At 41.2% G+C, this 14,394-nt stretch overlaps 1 protein-coding gene across 1 annotated transcript; it reads left to right on the top strand.

Annotated features, from left to right (window-relative positions):
* Nucleotides 1-938: 938 nt before the first annotated feature.
* LOC112571020 (N-alpha-acetyltransferase 20-like) lies at nucleotides 939-11,009 on the top strand. The gene is given in 7 exon segments (XM_025249799.1): nucleotides 939-1,098; nucleotides 1,339-1,363; nucleotides 1,816-1,906; nucleotides 2,103-2,232; nucleotides 3,922-4,024; nucleotides 4,026-4,059; nucleotides 10,084-11,009. Coding segments are annotated over 7 exon segments (624 nt in total). The 5' UTR covers nucleotides 939-943; the 3' UTR covers nucleotides 10,170-11,009.
* Nucleotides 11,010-14,394: the final 3,385 nt, after the last annotated feature.

Genomic DNA, 14,394 nt, shown 5'->3' on the forward strand with positions numbered 1-14,394 from the left:
CGGTGTCAGAGAGACGACCAAGACAACAACAGTATCAGTGTACTTACGAATCAGCGAAGATGTATTAGTCTCCTATCTCATCGGGAGCAGCATGCACAAACCAAACTGAGAAAGCTATAGCAGAGGATGCAGAGAAGACTGGCTTAAAGGTCAACAGAAAGAAGACAGAACAACAAGCAGAAACTCCCAATCCAACTTCGAGAGAGAACATCCTGGAAACTGACCGCTTCATGTATCTGGGGAACATTGTCAACAAGGACGGTGGAGCGGATGATGACATAAAAAGCCGCATCAACAAGGCCAGGCATGCTTTCAACAGCCTACGCCCCATCTGGAACTCCCGAGAATTATCTTTCAGAAATAAGACCCACATCTTCAACACCAAAGTGAAGGCTGTCCTTCTGTAGGGTTCTGAAACCTGGAGAGTGACAGACACCATTAACAAGAAGCTCCAGACCTTACCAACCGATGACTACGCCAGATTCTGGGAATAAGATGGCCTGAAAAGCAACCTGTGGAAAAGAACCAACCAGACTGCCACTAACCAAGACATCAAAAAGACGAAAATGGGGCTGGATAGGACACACCCTGCGCAAACCAGCCATTGCCAAGAAGGCACTGGACTGGAACCCTCAGGTGAAGAGGAGAGTTGGAAAAATACAGTAGAGAGCGAGGCAAAGGACGTCCGAACGACGTGGGCTAAGTGGGGGCTGCCCAAAGAGTAACAAGGATAAAAAACTCGCACGTTGTCAAACGTCGTATACGTGGAGTAGAGTAAAAAGGTCCTTTGTATCCCGCATAATATAGAGCTATGGTATCATGAAATGTCAGCAATCCGTTGACAATCACAGACATTATGATACATTAAATTTAAATAGTATAAATACGATTTTATTATTTTCAAAGCTCCTCATTGTTGAGTACAAACCTCTAACGGCAGGAGATGTCATCAAGGGGCACTACTCTCAAACCGAGTTTGCACAGCAGAAGCGTGTGTAACTGCAGTGCTAGAATTCTTGCAAGGACTAACGATAAACAACGCAAGATGACTACAATACGCCCTTTTACATGTGATGATCTTTTCAAGATAAACAACGTGTAAGTAATAATTTTCAAATATGCTACAGTAATTGTAACTGGCAGGTGTATTCGAGGAACGAGTCTATCGTTACTGATCGTTCAATGATACATGAAAATTAGGAAAATCCAACAGGTGTACTCAAGTACCACAAACTGATATCGTTCCCCATTATTAAGAGTGATATATATTCTATTTTTTTTGCTCATAAACATGCATCATAAATATAATCTTACAAGATATATTTTTTCGTCACACAGAAACTTGGACCCATTGACTGAAACAGTATCCTTTATGAAATCAATGAGTAAATATAGTCGGAACAATTACTTGAGAATATTATTGTTTCTTGCTTTGTGTTGTGTGTGCATTCAAGTGTACACACATTATATCCACAATTATCAAAAGAATTTTGTTTTTGTTGTATTATGATTGGTATATGAAAACATATTTTAAAATGGGTAAAATGTTTTGATCCTCATGGTCATATAAGATAGTATTTGAGATTTCTGAGTAATTTTCTTTACATTATATATATATTACGTTATATGGCATCAACAAACTATACATTAAATATTTCCATTCTTGCATATGTATGCAGAAATGTGACTTGAAGTGAACAACCATCAAAGGGTTTAAGGGCTATAAATGGCATGCATAACTGAAGGGTTAGAAATGACATGCAAAACTAGAATTAAGCATTATTTCAGAACTGAGAGATCTTAACCAGGCTTCAGTATGGTTTAACCTTCTACATGCAATATCTGGCACACTGGCCCGAATATTTCTTAGTGGCAGAGTCACCTACTGGCGAAATAGTTGGATACAGTAAGTCTTCCCTTTTCCATTTGTTAAAGAAATTATGCTGTAACTATTTTCTTAATAGACTGGTGACTGTATTTATGCTGTAAGTATTTTTTTACTTTTTTACAAGGAAAGGTGAACAAATTTTGAGAGATGTGTCTCAGAGATAAATAGTCCTCACAAAAGTTTAATAAAACAGAATCATTTTTGGTTTTTGCAGTTATGGGAAAGGCAGAAGGTAGCAATGAGAACTGGCATGGCCATGTGACTGCATTAAGTGTTGCTAATGAATATCGTCGCCTGGGCTTAGCAGCGACTCTCATGAAACAATTAGAAGACATTTCAGAGAAGTAAGTTTTAATTCTTTTAATTCTATATTTGTAATCAGCTGTAAAAATGGGGAGGAGGAGGAAGACTACAAACAAAAAGAACAAAAGTAACCCATTTGTGTAAAGTATCTAAGGGAAATAAGAAGCCACAAACAATACAGTCTAAAGTTCCTTCCCTTGAGCCAATGGCTGTTACAAAATTCTAGATCAGGGGATATGGGTATTTTCTAGTCTATGGACACCCATTCTTTATTGATATATGTATGGCACTACATGGATTTGGATACACAGGTCTGATTTTTATTTTCAGAAAACCAGGATATTTTGGATCAAGGTTTTTTTTTTAGTTTTTTTAATGAAGGTTATTTAGGAAGAACCAATTATACAGCTGTATCTTTTCATCTCACCACTGTCAGGGCTTCTGCTTACGCAAGAAATTGGATACAGTACGCATTAAAAGTTCGGAGGACCCCTTCAATTTTTGTCAATGGGGTCCCCTTCAAATTTGGGCGAAAAACAGGGACCCCTTAAAATTCTGAAGAAGGGGTCCTTGGGACCCAAAGAATTTAGTCTTAGCAGAAGCCCTGCACTGTCCATCCAAAGTATATGTTGAGCAAGAGGTGGTGGTGTCAACATAAAGAGGGTATAGGAAGGGTAACTTTGGGGGAAATCTGTTCTGCCACAAAGTACAGGAAGATAACAGTGGCTAGGTAAAAAGTTGTGGCTCTCACATTTATTGCTCAGAAAATGTCTTGGATTGAGAAGGATGCTCTTGTGGGCACAGTACAGACACTCATCCAGATATTTACATGTTCTTTTGTTTCAACACAAAGACAAACTACCCATGTCTCCTACTTTAACACATAGACATAATACTCTGTGAAATAACCACACTTGCAGAACCACTTCCAAACCAAAAGTAACCTCACACATACACTAAATAATGGGGCTCCTCCAAGTTAACTGGGAATTATAAATCCAGTTTGAAATGCATGCACTTATTGCAATTCCAAATCACAAAGATATAAACAGCTTGAGCTTTAAGAAGGTGATAAAAATTCAAACAATTACCAAGAATACAAAATGGCAAGAAATTGTTACCAAAACTTGTTGGGAAGACACAGCTTAGCTAGGTGGATCTCTAAAGAGCTGAATGGCTTATTAGGTGGCTGTCATGTCATGATAGGGAGAAATACAGAAAAGAAAAGGGGAAAAAGGATGTTTAGTGTATGTTATCCAGCAAGTCCATGAAATTAAAATAAATGCATAAATTATGGGGAAAAAAAGAAATCCTGGAGACAGAAGAAAACGGAGGACCAGATTTGTCTGTGCTTCCTGGTAATGCATTTCACCTTCGAAGATTTAGAGTTTAGATCTGCAATTGTTTATCATTGGAGAAGTCATTAGAAAGAACAGATCAAGAATGCTGAGGATAAACCTCTGCAGGCCAAATAAGCTGTAGGCAGTTTTGCTGCCTCAAGTCATCAAGAAGTTTAGTCAAAATTAACATTACATCTCACTGTCGAGATTTATACATCCCCACTACACCTTGCTAAACCTAATAAAAAAAAAAAAAGACATGACATGGCTCAACCTGTCCCCAACATGCTGACACAGCCTACACAACTTTCGCTCACATGACTTACATGAATGTATGTGTATATAGTTTAAAAGAAGCGAAATAAATTGACTCCTGTTGTTTTCTTCCAGAAAACATTGCTTTTTTGTGGATCTCTTTGTACGTGTGTCCAACCAAGTGGCAGTGACAATGTATGAGAAACTGGGCTACAGTGTATATCGACGGGTGCTGGAAGTACTACTCAGGAGATGTCGATGAGGATGCTTTTGGTAGGAACAGCCTGTATATATCTTTTTATCTCAGCCCTACTCCACTTTCAACACAAGACATGTGCAAAACCCATGTGATATATGTGCACAAACATGCACACACTCATGCTTGCACACTTTATCCTTTTGTTTTTGTTTTGTTTTTCATGGAGTCAAGAAGAGCCTAGAAAACTTGTCATATTTACCATAAACTTGTTCATGCATGCAATAAGGAAGGAACAACAGGCTGAATGGGAAAATGCAACAGGGTAGGCAACTCCAGCATGCTTAACTGCCTGCTTGAACATGTGATTAAAGATGAAATAGACGAAATGAGATTGTAGACAAAAGAATTGTTGCTCTTTGGAAATGATTTGAATTTTTAAATGGCCTTATAACCAAGTTTTATGAAAACTGTATTTGTCAAGCCTGGTCAGTAGGTATCCCTTTTGTTTTACACCCAAAACAGAAAAATAGTCCAATCAAAAGCCACTGAAAAAATTGTGCTCCTCTATAAAGTTTGCATAGTGGTAGTTTTAACAAAAACAAAAAAAAATCACTACACTTGTTTTAACAAAGTCATGTACAGTGAGACAGGGTTAAAGTCAGTTTTTTTAATCTAGTGAAGTGAGGACATAACGTTCTTCGCATACACATCTAATATAAGCGCATTCGTTTGAGGAAACACCAAAAGGTGGATGTCAATGAAGAGAGAGAAAGTGGTGCGTATAAGTGAGAAAAGAGAAGAAAGAGTTTTTCAGTTTGAAAAGCAGAACTGAGAGCAATCGTATAACTTCATCCACGCACTCCACTGCACACCGTGAGAGGCCCCGATAAAGAAGTTATGTCTGACGTCTGCCTAGCGATGCGAAATGCCCGTAAACTTCGTCCGTGCGTTAAGATAGGCAGGGACACACTGTCGTGTAGATAATTTATTTCAAATTTCGCTTTCTTTCACAGAAGCGCTAGGTTTTCCTTGACCTTATTTGACCAGACTTAGAGGATGGATGTAGGGGTGGCAGGAGGAGGAAGCGAAAAACAGAAAAGAGAGAGAGATTTCTATACAAGTCACACTTAGTGGTGGTAGTGGTGCTTAGTTTATCCTCTGTTTCAAGGACTAATTGTGTAACAAATTTTATTTGATCGTTTGATTTGATCTTCGTTGAGACTGATGGACAGTAGTGGAGGGGGCGGGGGATTAAAGCAGGGACTACTTACCTTGCGCAGTAAGCCAGTGTTACCATCTCGTGGCGAGCTGCCTGCAGACGCAGGAAACCAGTCTATTATAAGGACTCGCGGTCAGCAACACCCCACTGTTCCTGTTCGAGAGGCAGTTTTTTTTTTTTGTTAGGGGAGATGCCGTAGAAAATTTGGTTTCTGTCCCTTAACACGGCTAGTAACCCACTAAACAGACAATATAATACATGTGTTTAACTGTGTGTGTGTGTGTGGAAGTAATTCTGTTAAAATTCGATTTCAAAATGTCTGGCACCCTATTCTATGTATAACTTTTGCTTTTTGTCTTGAATGATACTCCAGTCGGTAGATAGTCTGGTTTAGGCATGGGGATATGCTTTTATGACTGCTTTGGTTTGACCCCCCAGAAGTGAGTTACGGCGCTTTAGCACAGATGGCAATTTGTGATTTGTTGAAACAAGCCGAGTTATGGGTCGCTTCCGAGCTGCTTTGCGATGGATGCTCGATTCGGCGCGCTTGACAGAGTGTCTGCGGCTAGCAGCAAGTACGGTGGCCAGAACCTGCAAAAGCCAAGCCAGCCGCACGTGCCAAGGTGTTGTCAGGGGCGTTTTCATTATCCGGATAAACTGGAACCTATGGATAAATTTCGCCCACCAGATAGAACCGGAAGGACGCCCGAATGAATATCGTGCAGGTAAAAGGGGAAAATTGACGTTTCCTGTTAGTATATTGCGCCAGTGTATCGAAAGTTCACTGCTCCAGCTGCGAGCATTAGAGGCTGGGGCCGACTGGCGGCCTGACGTAGAGACGTTAGGTCAGGGGTGGTGTTGGCATCGATGGCAGCACCTGTTGGCAACGTGTCTAGAGGCGGTATGGTTTCATTACCCTGCGTTGTCGGCGTTCAAAGTTCACTTCAGTTAATACGGAGAGCAGCATTCTCTGTGGGTTGTATCTTCGACATGAAACGGCTGTTGCAGCATTTCAAGTACGCCGACCTCTCGGATTTGTAAGACTTATATTAACATGCAAGTGGTGTGTTCTTCTGGACGCCTTTATTGCGGTTGCTGTAAGACCTCCCTGCAATTTCAGAAGTAGGAAGCTGGTAGCGGTTGATTGCTTGATTGATGGTCGTGTTACGTTTTCTAGATATCTGTCAGTTTTTTGAGGGGCCCGGACCTTGAGAATGACAAAAGTATTTGTATACCGAAAATAATAGAGGTGTAATTAGCGCTTATTTGGTTTTCCTTTTATTTCATGCGCCACTTGTGAAAAATTGTGACCTTTTCCAATGAATGAACCAGAAATCGGTACAAACCTCATATATATTCATTTGCTCCACCAAAGATCACCTCTTTTTCAGAAGAGCTCGTTAGCTATAATTGCAAATTTGCCCTCCCTTAAATTAAATTAAATCCTTTTAAATTCTATGTTCGAGTAGTAGTGACGAGTCAAATCTTAATTTCAGACTAAGTTGTCTTTTTTTTTTTTTCTTACTCTCTTTTCTTTCTCGCTCTTTGTCGTGACACAAGAGTCCACAGGTAACATTTTCTGTCGTCTGGGGAAACGATTTCCTGTGGTCGGAAACGACCTATAGGCAAATCACGAAGACAAGAGTAAATGCAGACCCTATTCATCGCACGCTTTCATCCGATCGGTGCACGGCTCAACTCCCGTACAGATTAAAGTATTTCTCCAGAGACCTCAAGAGCTCGCGGTAAAGATGATTACTTCCGGAACCTGAGACATGCGTAGTACGTTCATTACTCGTTGCTACAGCGACCAATCGACGCCCCGGGTTGATGGTCCATATAGTAATGCGCAAAAAAAGAGAAAAGGATTAGGAAATTATAGCACGGAACCCTCGAAAGCAGGCAAAAAGTGAGAGACGAGATATTTGTATAAGGCCCTTGTTCGCCTTTCCTGTCTTCGTCCGCGCAGATTACAGAGCCTGCTGGGACTGATTACATTTGGTTGCTTGACTTGCAACATCACTGCTAGCTGTTACAAGTTGTACTCAGGCTTTCGGGGAGGGAAGCATTCGCTGCGCATCGTGGCATCCTTGCCAGTCAGCTTTCTGTGGAAAATGCCAGACTACATTGTGCGAGCAATCTGATGTAAGGGGGGCTATAAATACTGCACTTGTCACTTCGCGGTTTGTTTTCTTACATATATACATGGGTGTGTTTAGTTTGGAGGGGTTGCTGGATACATGAAGAAAGATATCTCTCTCTGTCTTTCACTCCCTTCCCTCGTCTGCTTCTGTCTTTCATTCTGTCGGAGATTGCGTTGGAATGCTTTGTGTGAATGTAAGAAAGGGACAGCGAAATGGCGGGATGGCCACGGGAATGGTTGTTAAGTGCAGCATTCATCATCTAAAAGAAAATTAAAAACAAGAAAAAAGACTTCTGTATGCATTATTCGTCTGTGGGACACTTTTTGCCCCTTTGAAGTACACTCCCAACTTTACCACAAATGTATTTATATGTTTTCCGACGACGTTGTCAACCGCATATTTGTCAGTCCAAGATGCTTTCTCTTTCGTCTCCAACTCAAGATTTAGTTCACGAGCTTAAAACTACACAAGGTTTTCTTGCAAACTCGGAAAAAATTAACGACCCGGAACTTCTCTCCTTTCATGATGTACGGAGGGCAAGAGTAGGGTGTAAATATCCCAGGAGGGAACTGGCACTGATCAGTGATGTACAAGTTCATACTTAGACGAAGGAGACTACGATCGACCAGAGAGAATGTCCGGTGACACAAACTGTGCTGACGTGTTGCTGGTGTCACAACTTCAGCTTTCTGTCCAGATACCTATTCCAAAGCTAACTTTGCTCAGGTGCGGGTCGGCATTTCTGTTATGTGTCGGCTTCAGAGGTTAACGGTAAATCTTTTGTTCCAATAAATTTTCCGATGCCCTTCGTTTGAAGGCTGAAAGTGATGGACGTTTTTCTGTGTGGCATTTATCACAGTCTGCTGGACGATAGGTGAGCATTTTTGTCATCAAACAGCTTATCAGAACACTCTACTGGACTTTACTTCTTGAGTTCACTAATGCGATTATTCCTTCTTGTCTTTATAGCATCGGTGCACTTTCCAGTATCTTCCATATTTTTTTAAAGAAAGCAGCCTATGTCGCGCCATTTCCTGTAAAACGCAATCCCGAAATATTTGCTGAAGTTCTAGTCATTATCAGCCATGAGCCCCTAATTGGGCTCAACATATTTGAGCCCATTGTACTCGTCTAAATCATAATGACATGAAAAAGTGCCATTATGGAATTTAACACTTACCAAGAATCAAGATAAATTTACCAACACTAGCCTCGGCGGGTAATGTCTTTCTTGCTTTCAATAAAACGTGTTTCGACTGTCTGGTGAAAGCGATGAACCGGACCGGAACAATAAGCTTGTGTTCTCAACACACTGAATGCACGCAGTCACTTTAGGTTCCCTGTCACAGCCAACATCCTTAGGAGGCACGTGCACCTCGTGTTTTTGTATGTGACTGGCAGATGGCGTTACTAAAGTACAGGATCCCCAAAGGGGATGGCGGTAGTTGATGGGTTAAATTACACCTTCTAGTGGCTGCATCCACTTTCAAGGAAGGGGCGGGTGGACCCCAAGGGAGTGGTTGTAGCAGCAGGCGAGTTTCGAAATTTATGCACTATTTCTAAAACATGCATGCGTGTCTGTTATGTGCAGTGTAAGTCTGGTTATCTGGCAGAAAGTTTGAGATCATGACACTGGTAGCCGAGTGGTAACATGCGAGTGTCCACGGCATACCGCATGTACGATGGTGGTACGATAAAATTATCATAGAGTTAGACTTTGGCTGTTTTTCTTGTTTTTTTTTTAAATATCCGTCGTAGTACTTATACAGTGATATCTCGGTTCTCGAACATAATTCGTTCCGGGAGGACGGTCGAGAACCAAATTGTTCGAGAACCGAAGCAATGAAACCCATAGGAAATAATGGAAACTGGATTAATTCGTTCCAAGCCCCAGAAAATGCCTATTTACTGGCCTAATTTGTATATAATATGTAGAAAAACATGAGTCTCAACAAGAAATAAGAAATAAAAGTGTATTTATTAAAACAAAACAAAAAAATAAAATGTACTGTACACTACAGTAAATTGTGTTTCATTTACTGTACCTGTACCAAACTTTATGGCAGGAGGGAATGAATGTGGAGGGAGGAGGGAAGGGGGATGGTTATTGTTTTAAAGGGGAGTCCTCTTCAATAAAAACAGAAGGTAACTGCTCTTCGGGTGTTTCTGTTCTCTGTATCTTTTGCTGAGGAGAATCAGAATCTTGCTCTGCAGTTGCTTGTCTGATTTCTTTACGGAAGAATTTGTCAATTGTTTGCTGTTTTTTTCTCTGCACTCACACTGATGACCCAAGCAAGGCGCGCTGGCCAAATGAACGCCATTCTGCTCAACTCGGCTCATCTCGGACGTTCGGATGTTCGAGTTCCAAATATTTGTTCGGATTCCAAGACAAAATTTTCTCGAATTTCCTGGTCGAATACCGATTTGGTCGAAAGTCAAGGCGTTCGAGAACCGAGGTATCACTGTAGTTATGTACAGCACATTACATACAGTACATAATGATAATCATAACAAACAGCTACGACCAAATCACCTAATAAAGCATTTGAAGCGGTTGGTGACGCTTTTGTTGATACCACTGAGCAAGAATATCGCAGAAGTAATGCAGGCGATTACCATCTGTCCTACACGCTTTTGGTCCTGTCATCGTAAAGGTTAATTAATGTAAGTAGCGATGTGTCGTACACCGAAACTGAAATGTTCACTGCAGTAATCTCTGGCGTTTGCTGTTTCAGACATGCGCAAAGCTCTGTCACGTGACAAGGAGAAGAAATCTGTCATCCCGCTTTCTCATCCAGTGAGACCGGACGAGCTGGAATGACTAGGGCTCACGGCGGTGACCTCGTCTTGCGACCAAGCTGTGCTTAACCTTTTGGCTGCCTTGACCTTTGTTCTGGTCGTCACGACCTGTGGTCTTGTCGCCATGGTAGCTTGGGAGCAGATGGAGTCACCCTGGGGATTCTTTGAAGACGTTTTGCAACGGTGGCTCAAAGACACAGTTCAACCCAAGGATTTGTAAAAGGATTTTAAGGCCACTGAAAAAGAAAACTAGTTAAAAATCGTGAATGTTCGTGTTGGACTGCTGTGAATAATATGTCCACTTACTTGCCTTGATGAGTAACACGTTTGTGATGTAGCCAAACTTCGTGTCAGTGGCCTCAGGGAGAAAAGAAAATGGAGTGGAGCGGTTAGTTTAAAATATGTTTTGTGTCCAAAGGTGGCATTCATGGCGTTATAGCAACTAGAACAGCAACTACCTCAGCTGTAGACGAGCACTTAGACCAGCGGAGAGGAAACTGCTGCTGACCATGGGCCATAAATATTTCAACTCCACCTGTACCGCCGTTATTCTTGTCCGCCTTTGTCGTGTAAGCCGAAACGTACAGGAAAGGAAAAAGCCACAGATGGTGGCTGATTTGGACGCGGGGTGTGAACGCAGCCGGGGGAGGGAAGAACTGCAGGAGCGGCTGAAAGATTCTGAGGAAAGGGACTACAGGCGTCAGCACTGAGCGACGTCAAAGAGTTAGGGTTGTTGTTACAAGGCTACGGTTCACACCTGAGAGGGTGCTAAAAGCCCTACACCACTGACACCAGCCAATAACCATTTCCGTGTTTGATCCCTGAAGTGCCAACAGAGGCTGTAAATAAATGTCTTGTCCAGCGTCTCGCCTTATGATGTGTGTGAAAGGGAGGCCGGGTGTTCTGCTGCAAGGTCTGTGAAGGGTTGATTGTAAAATTAAGCTCAAGTTGTTATCAAGTTAGAGGAAAAGTACAGCTTTCTGGTTTCAAAACCGCGCAGTAAATTTTAATTGCTGTTTTTAAGAAATCAGCGAGCTGATATTTGTGACATTACAGAATTTGAGGTCTTGACCTTACACTCAAAGGCTTGTTTCTTGTGAACGTAACATGTTTTCTGTTCAGATTTTGTGAATCTCAGTGAAATAAACCCACTCATTTGAGAATAATTTTACATTCAAATTAGCCTTTAAAGACTCGGATCACAGTCCAAGTATGTCAGCTGCAACTGACCATTAAGTAAAAGAGACGAAACTATTGTTGAATAATATTTTTTGTAGTTGAAATTTTTATGTTCAGAACTGCTTTCTGTTACTTTATACCTCAGTTTCTTTGCGAAAACAAAACAACAAACCATGAAATTAAAGATTTGATTTCCCACCGTCCTACTATTTAATTGTATTGTGAGTCTGTGTTGCTAAAAACAAAAACAAAAATATACACTTGATTGCGTTTCGCCGGCGGCCATTTTTGACCGAGTAAAAACCAGTGTCCTCGGAAAAATTCCAGGTTGCGCACATTTATACGGATCATAACTTGCAAATATAGCCAATGAAAGGTGGGAAAGTTTACACTTTCGTTTGATATATTTTTTGTAATTTTGGGGTTTATGGATTAGGAGAAGAAACCGCGTTTAAAAAATACAGTAGACTTTGCATTTAGAAAGTAATTTTTTTTAAGATGAGGAAATTTATGCCAAAGCACAAGAGTTCTCAACCATGTAACGTGCAACACAGGTTGACAAAGCGAAAACTTTGGGTTTATTTATTTTATGTGTGTTTTTTTTTCACAGGGTGACTTTATGTAACTTACATGCGATAAGTTTGGGACATACGTGTAAGATCCATATGTTATATTACCAATGCACTCAGCTGTCAAACCGGAAGTGGGACGTCGTCTGCTGTAAGATTGCACATTTAACATTGTTCTACTCATCCTCTACTAATATTTGAGGCTTATGTGTTCCTATTTTTTTTTTTCAAAGTTTCTACTATAACTCAGAAACGTGGCTGATCTTTTGTAAAAGTGGTAAATAAATCTATTATTTTTTTGAGTTTGAACATATTTTTAAACTGCATACATTGTCATGTCATCAGTTTTTTAATTCTCATGATGAAGGTGATGACTGTTACTACCAGAAAATTCAGAATCCAGAAAAGGGAAGAGGGGCCGGCCAAAGTTTCAATCTCAAAGCAAAATTTAATGTTCTAGAAATTAGTTCTGCAGAAGATATCACCTCTGTTAAAGGGAACTGGGTCTCCTCGCATCTGGTAAAGCGACTGAGACGGGTGTTTGAGGCACATGATCGCCGCCAGCCACTCGTGCGTTGATCCACCCCGTTCTTCTGAAGACTGAGACAAGGAAATATTAGATGAAACATCGGGTATTATAGGCTTTCAATTCAGGGGAAAGAAAACAACTATTCCAGTAACACTTTTTAACATAGTGCGTTGTTGTAGAGGGAATTCTTTCCACTTACCAATGTACTTACTGGTACTTTAGCATTTTCCGCTTTGACTGCCAATGAGATAAGGAACTGTATCAAGATGCATTACAATTGTATCAGTATGACAGCTGCATCAGTCCTAACTGCACGGTTGTTTCTCCTTCCATCCTTTGTATACTGTCCATGTCTCCTTCTCTCGAGCACTGAGAGCATGTTCCTTCGTGAACGTGAGTATGCGCTGACTAATTCACACTTTATTACTGTTGTTAATAAAATGAGAGAGAGTGAAGACGCCGAAGAATACTGCTAAAGAGGTGAAGGTAAGAAAAGTGCATTCCTTGCAACTGAAAGGTAACAGATCAAGACGGGTTCCATTACAGTAGATAATAGTACAAAATTAGTAACCTTGAGATATCAATTATTTCACTTTCCAAGAAAATGTAAACCAACATTTTTACCCCCAACATTCTTGCGAGGAAGCAAGGAGTGGAATCACAGCGGCATCTCTCACGGTTTCCAAGCACACTACTGTGTTCTCTGGGGTCAGTCAGTGCAGGTCAGTGAATGAAACATTATGATTCCAAGTTCCACATCTTTTACAATGTGTTCGCTTTTTTTGTTAAACCTAACTCAACAATCATCACTCGTTTTAACACCCACTCCTTTCCTAAGTTTTTGTCTCTCAGATCTTTTTTTCTCTTTCTTTTTTTCCTTTTCCACGAAAAACATTTTCAGAACGCGAGCGCCTTCGCCGATACAGCTGTCTTGCCGGTTCAGTTGCCATCGCATCTTCTCGACCTTTGACCTTTCACCTTCACCTGATTAACTGGTGCTGAAAGTAGAAGTCAGGGTACCTGCTCCTGTGGGTCTTGCAGGCTGTTTGCTCTGGGCGCGCTGCTGAGGGAGGATCTGGCCCCTCAAAGAGGTGCCGCGCGCTCGCCGCTGTTTGTTTGCCGCCCTTTAAGAGAGTAGCGTTTGACACATCCCAAAGTGTTTTTGTGCCTAAATGTGCCCCCCTCTCACCCCTCCAACATGTGCATACCACGCTTTTATCTTTTTTGCTGCATTGTCAAAGGTGGGGGCGAGAAGAGAGGGCGCGCAGCATTCGGCCAGAAATAAGTCTTTGTCAGAAATAAGGATAAACAAAGAAGGGGAATTTTAGGAAAGGGCACCTTATGGAGTTGGACTAGTGGTATATGTGTGGTGGTGGTGGTGGTGGTGGTGGTGGTGGTGCTATGAGGAGAATGTGGATGTGTGCGACAACAGATTATACACGCAGACAACCTGGAAGACGTCCTCAACACTGCCAACAAATTTATTTCAGAACGTGATTGCTTTAAGTTTTCTTTGGTCTCGCGCCACATAGACAGCAAAAATAAACAGAAAAAAATCACTCCTCCCCTAGGAAAAAAGAAAACTAAACATGAAACAGGCCTTTGTTGTGCAATACTCGCCAAACACAAAAAAGAGAGACTGACAAAACTTTTATTTTCTTCGCTGTGCAATAAGTTATTTCCGCCGCCACTCAGGCAACCACGGTGAAAGGTTTTCACTTTCCACAGTTATTTAAACGCCATTCATATTTCCTCACCTACATTAGCAAGTAAGTCTGATATTTTCCTGATTGCAGCAAGTGTCAACATGAATACTCATAAACGGCTTCAAACTCGGCTTAATAGACTGGATCCCGGGCTACGTCTGTACGTTTACTTTGCAAAAAATCTGAGAACAAGAAAAGTTCTGGCACCTTGAAAAGGTTTCCAGCGGGAAAGACAGACAAGGCTGGCATGGAGGAGGTATCAGG

Source organism: Pomacea canaliculata, linkage group LG8 (assembly GCF_003073045.1).
Source record: "Pomacea canaliculata isolate SZHN2017 linkage group LG8, ASM307304v1, whole genome shotgun sequence".
Taxonomy (NCBI): Eukaryota; Metazoa; Mollusca; class Gastropoda; order Architaenioglossa; family Ampullariidae; genus Pomacea; species Pomacea canaliculata.